The 6458-nt window shown below is 36.9% G+C and overlaps 1 protein-coding gene across 1 annotated transcript; it reads left to right on the forward strand.

Annotated features, from left to right (window-relative positions):
- Positions 1–303: 303 nt before the first annotated feature.
- Positions 304–932, forward strand: LOC145535270 (glutathione S-transferase Mu 4-like). The gene is made up of 2 exons (XM_081563643.1): positions 304–756; positions 843–932. The coding sequence occupies exons 1-2, from the start codon at positions 304–306 to the stop codon at positions 930–932; spliced, it is 543 nt and encodes a 180-aa protein (XP_081419769.1).
- The last annotated feature ends 5526 nt before the right edge of the window (positions 933–6458 follow it).

The raw sequence follows: 6458 nt of genomic DNA on the forward strand, positions 1-6458 counted from the left end.
GGAGAGAGACAGACAGACAGATAGACACACACACATACAAGACCTCAATGGCAAAAAAAAAGAAACACAAAAGACCTAGAAAATGATCTGAATAAATGGAAAGCCATTCCAGCATCTTGCTTGGGACAACTTAATACTATTAAAGGTCAATTCACCTCAAAGTGATATATAAAAAGAAAATTCTGATCAAAACTGTGGTTGCATTCTTTGAGAAGCTTGAGAAACTTACTCTAAAATTTACATGAAGGGTGCACTTCCACCTTAGTGGTGTGGAGGGGGTGCCTGGATCCATTGACCCTGATCATGGCAATGACCCTGGGTTACTGGCACCTCCACAGGCTAGCTCATGTAGTCCGCCTGCTCCTGGAATGCACAAACTCAAACTATGAGAAGTACAGGATAGGGGACAGTCCCAACTATGACAGAAGCCAGTGGCTAAGTAAAAAATTCAAGCTGGGCCTAGACTTCCTCAATCTGCCCTATTTAATTAATGGGGCTCACAAGCTCACCCAGTGCAAGGCCACCCTTGACTCCACTGCTCACAAGCACAATGTGACTGGTGAGACTGAGAAGATATGCATGGCTGTGATGGAGAACCAGGCTATGGACGCTGCTGATGACTTGGCCCGAGTCTGCCACCGCCATCACTCTGAGAAAATGAATTCTCAATACCTGAAGGAGATCCCTGAAAATATGAAGCTCTACTCAGAGTTTCTGGGGACGAGGACTTGGTTTGCAGGGGACAAGCTCACCTATGTGGGTTTCCTGGCCTGCACTTTATATTTGACCCCAAGTGCCTGGATGAATTCCTAAAGCTTAAAGACTTCCTCACCTGCTTTAAGGGCCTAAGGAGGATCTCTGCATACATGAATTCCAGCTGCTTCCTCCCACACACTTTATGTTCAAGGATAGCCATGTGGGGCAATAAGTAGCACCCTGGAAGGCAGGAGATGGATCCAGGAGCCAGTGTTGCGCTTGCTGGACCTCCCTGCACCCCAGTACCTTACTCTCTCTTTTCTTTCCATTTGCCTCCACTTAGGCCTTATTTGGCCCCAACTCTTCTCCAATCCCATTCATCCAGGATCTTTAAAACTCTACAGCAGCATCCCACTCTTCTTCAGTGAACTCATCCCCTGATGTTATGCTTTCTGCTCCAAAGGCAACCAGACCATCCTTCCTTTCTGTGTTCTTTTTTTTTTTTTTTCCTCCCATGAGTCACTTCACCAGAACCCTGGCCTACAGACCTCAGGCCTGATTTCCTCAGCACCGCCCTGAAGACCAGTCCTGGCCTGGTATGTGGACCCTGCTCCCCCACTGTGCTCCCTACCCAGCCCTGCCTGATTACCAATAAAGCCTTAACCACACACACACAAAATAATAATAAGTAAAATAAAATTTACATGGAAAAATAAAGGGCCACAAATAGCTAACTTTGAAAAATAAGAACTAAAAAGATCACAATGTTCCACTAGATACTGACATACTTAAAATCTGTAGCAATATTTTTTGAATGTATGCTAATCAGGGGCTTCCCAGGTGGCTCAGTGGTAAAGAATCTGCCTGCCAATGCAGGAGCTGCAGGAAACACGGGTTCCACCCCTGGATCAGGAAGATCCCTTAGGGAAGGAAATGGCAACCCACTCCATTATTCTTGTCTGGGAAATTCCAAAGACAGAGAAACCTGGTGGGTTACAGTCTGTGGGGTTGCAAAGAGTTGGACACTGCTGAACAACTAACACTTACCCTTACCCAGATTATGGTCCTCAAATACCATTTCCCACTAAACAAAACCAAAGCTACTTAGAGAAATGGCTGATTGCAGGTCTAAGACAGAAAATGTACAAGATAAACCTGGAACACATTGGCTTGCCATATAGGAAGGAGGCAGTACAGAAATCACTAAGTCATGCTGAAAAGACTCACCCAGGAGCCAACTCAAAGAGGCTCCCAAAGACCAAACGTAATCAAGTTCAGCATCAATAATGACTGCCATAGATTGAAGTATATCAATTATGTTTAAATCCACGAGTTTACGATGATACCAAAAACATAAAACAAATTTTTAAAAGACTAATTAATTACTTTTAAAGATGCCAACAAACCAACTTATTATTTTGAAAATATGTAAATAAAGCAGAAGAATCAAGCTGTAACTCTGACTCCTAAATGAATTGTACCATTGAGTAACCAAATACTAGATAAGGAGATGTTTTTCTTAATTGAAGTATTCCAACTAAAAATAAGGGAGAAGTGAAAGAATTACAATTTCATTATTTTGCATTCCTCAACGAAATAATGTATCTAGACACTGATCATCACAAAAAGAAAGATAACAAAGCCTCCTGATGGAAGAAAACACCACTGTTTACGATGTCACCTTCTCAGAAAACCAAACCTGAATCTGATCAAGTCTCTAGATTCCACTATGACTTTATAAGAAATACAGAAACAGAGGAACATATTGAATAACAGAATAGAAATGCATTCAACAAAATCAAGACTAGGAAGTTTCACAGGAAAAAGAGAATCAAATTTCTTCCTTAAATAAAATGCAAAGGGAAAGAGATGGAGGGCAGAACCAGAAAATTAAAATCAGTTAAGAGACATATCAATGAATCACACTTTATTTGGATCCTGATTCAAACCATTAAAAACTACAGACACGTTTATGAAACAATTAGAAATTTAAACGCTGATTAGATATCTGATCATGTCAATGAGTTATTGTTCTTTTCTTCTTGTCATAATTACATTCCGATTGTTTTTGTTCTAATTCTGTATCTTTTAAAGATACATACTGAAATATTTACACATAAAATGACATGTCTTAGTCTGTATTTAAAATAATACAGAAGGTGTGGAGAGTGAGTGAAATATAGGTTTTAAATGACTGTGAGTTTATGATTATGGAGGTTTGGCAATGATTACATAGGAGTTCATTATATTAATCAGTCTAGTTTTGTTTATGTTTGATGTTTCCCTTAATCATGAAATATTTAAATAATATACTTTTAACAAGGCTATATGAATTAATCAATGAAACAAGAGAAAGGTCAGAGTCTGGCTCTATCTATCTATCTATCCAAAAGGCTAACAAATATATAAAGGAAAGCTCAAACAGATTGGTGATTTTAAAAAACGCAAACTAAAGCAACATCAAGGTGTCACTTTATATCTATAACTTGACAAAAATTAGGAAACTGGATGCTGCCAATTGTTGGCAGAAATAAGGAAAATTGAACTATTTATATATTTTCTGGTGGGATCTTAACATGTAGACCTGTAGTGTGCTTACAAATACTTAACAACCAGCTCTGCAGAAAGAAAAAATATATAGCTTTACCATATATAGAAGTATATATAGTATATATGTTTGTGTGTATACATTATATATAGTTTACTGTGAACTTTATTGATATTTAGGCATATAACATACAATTCATAAATAATGATAAACAACACATTTATTGTAATTTCCATAGAATTAATTGATTTTTATAGAATGCTTTTGTTGATTTTTGCCAAAGTCTTTTCCTGTGGATGCAGTCCAAGAAGGAGTGCAGATCTGATATGAATGTTGGTTGATATTTTAGTTCATATTAGGAAGACAGCAAGGGTTTCCCCGATGACTCAGTGGTAAAGAATCCGCCTGCAATGCAAGAGACGTGGGTTTGACCCCTGGGTCAGAAAGATTACCTGGAATAGGAAATGGCAACCTACTCCAGTGTTCTTGCCTGGAGAATCCCATGAACAGAGGAGCCTGGAGGGCTACAGTCCATGGGGTTGCAAAGCATTAGACATGATTGAGCGACTGAACAGGCATTAGAAAGAAGGCAAAAGTGAAGCAATGAAGATGTAGGTGTGTTTGTCAGTGATCTGAGCAACTTCTTTGCTGAATTAAATATTGGAGGAATACTTCCTCAAACTTTTGTGTTATTCACAATGTAACAGCTACAGACATAATATACTTCAAAATTTATTTATATTACATATTACTAACATTTTCCTCATCACTTTCCTAAGCCTAAACAATTAATGAAACAATAAATCAGAGGTCACCAAACTTTTCCTGTAAAGGGCCATATAAGAAATGTTTTAGGTTTTGTGAGTCATATGATCTCTGTCACTATTGAACTATTCAACTCTGCTGTGTAGCACAACAGCCATCATACACATTATGTCAACAAATGGGCAAAATTAGGCAGCAGGTTGGGTTTCCATAGTTTGACAACCCCAGTAATTTGTGGCATTTGCTGATTTTTGCTACTAATATGATGTCACTGAACATGAAGTTGTGAAGAGATATGCATTAGCACACCACTATACAGCATTTCTACAATAGAACTAGAACACACATAAATGATGATAAGTGAAAAGATAATCATACTATACAGTAAAACAATTAGGAAATGATGAGTTTTGAATATTTATTACTTTTGATTTTTATATAATTTATCTAATTGAAATTTTATACAATTTAGTATATAATAATGTCTCTTTAACAGCCAGCTTTGCACAGTTCCTAAAAATTAACCAGCTTTTGTGAGCCTATCTGAGTAAACTGGTAAAGATTATTGAGAAGAATCTACCATACCTAATCCAGTGATGGGGAGGATCTTCCACTGATAGAAAGCATAGATATGATGTGGTGGATATAAATCATTAAATGCCAGACAACAGAAGAATTGACTAGACATACACATAGGAACCTATGTTGCACAACTCCAAGCATTCACATTACCGTCTTTGTAATGGCATCTCTTGAGTAAACCATAACAATATGATTAGATCTTGTAAACAGTGCTGAATTCTACTTCAAGCCATGATGGAATAACTAGGAGTAGATTAGCCCTCTTGATGTGAACTTTTAGAAAATTGTACAAAACATATGAAATGAAGTTTTTAATCACTGGGCAACAGGCAGCAGAAGACTGTGATCCACCCAAGAAGAGAAAAGAGATACAAAGTAAGCCCCATAATTACCCTTTATTTCTTACCTGGATGCATTGTTAGACCACAGTAGAGGATGAGGTGGAGAGAAATGTAAGCACAACATGGAGGACTTGTTGACTTAAGAATTCTTGATAGAAATCAGATCCCTGGGAGCTTGAAGTAGTTAGAATTTGTAGGACAGAGTACTGGAGAAGACAGATCACACAGAAAACAGCTTTAGAACTCTACATTGGGAGAAACTATAAGAAAGACTAGTAGCTAAAAAAAAAAAAAAGACTAGTAACTAAAAGCTAAAGAATTTCTAGAATTCATAGAGCCTGGAGAGTCATTTGATTTCTCAACAACCAGAGTAAAGAGTTCTCATTGAGGATGATGGAAGGAAAAAATATTTGAGGGGAAAAATTGCTTTAAATTTTAAAAAATTAATAGAAACTCTAAACCACAGATTGAAAGGCTCAAACAGGACACACATAATGAGATCCACACCAAGGCACATTAAAATCAAATTGCTGAAAATCAATTATAATTTTAACATCATAAAATAATCTTGGAAAAGAAAACACATTATATACAGATATGAGAACAAACTCAAATCATAAGACAGAAAACATGCTAGCCAGACAAAATACGGCCTATCTTAAGAGAAAATACAATCAATAGACACTGAATCCAATATGACACAGATGTTGAGATTATTATGCAAGAATTTTAAAGCAACTATTATCACTATGCACAATAAAGTAAAGAACAGAGAAGATAAAAAATGTCAGCAGAGAAACAGAAAGTATAAAACTGTGAAAGGGAAGTGTTAGTCGCTCAGTTGTGTCTGACTCTTTGTGACCCTGTGGACCGTAGCCCACCAGGCTCTTCTGTCCATAGAATTTCCCAGGCAAGAATACTGGAGTTGTTCGCCATTCTCTTCTTCAGGGGAGTTTCCTGACCCAGGGATTGAACCTGGGTCTCCTGCATTGAAGATTCTTTACCATCTGAGCCACCAGGGAATCTCATAAAAGAGAAGCAAATGTAAATTTTAGAACTGAAAATATAATTCTGAAATTTTAAAAAGCCCTAGATGGGTTAACAGTATAATGGACAAAACAGAGGAAAGATTCAGTGAGACTTGAACACAGTTTAACAGGAATTATCAAATCTGAAGAACACAGAGCAAAGATTTTTTTTAATGAATAGAACTTCAGGGACCTATGGATCAATCTATATATGTTAAAATTCTAACACAAGTGTAATTGCAGTTCCAAAAGGAGAAAAAAGAGAAATAATGTGGCACAAAGAACATTAGAAGAATAATGGCCAGAATTTCCCCCAATGTAGTAAAGACATACATTTACAGATCTAAGATGCTAAGTGAAATCTAAACAGGATAAATATGAAGAAAATTGGATTAGTCACATTGTAATAATATTGGTGGCATCATTTTGAAATATTCTAGTCAAAGCTATGGTTTTTCCAGTAGTCATGTATGGATGTGAGAGTTAGACCATAAAGAA

Source organism: Giraffa tippelskirchi, chromosome X (genome assembly GCF_054371585.1).
Source record: "Giraffa tippelskirchi isolate mGirTip1 chromosome X, T2T-mGirTip1v1.2.pri, whole genome shotgun sequence".
In the NCBI taxonomy this organism is placed as follows: Eukaryota; Metazoa; Chordata; class Mammalia; order Artiodactyla; family Giraffidae; genus Giraffa; species Giraffa tippelskirchi.

Bases quoted from the DNA above. Each gene is read 5' to 3' on its own strand.
- LOC145535270 (XM_081563643.1), top strand. From the start codon at position 304: ATGGCAATGACCCTGGGTTACTGGCACCTCCACAGGCTAGCTCATGTA. The intron at 757-842 runs GTGGGTTTCCTG...ACCTGCTTTAAG, and splicing joins CAGGGGACAAGCTCACCTAT to GGCCTAAGGAGGATCTCTGC.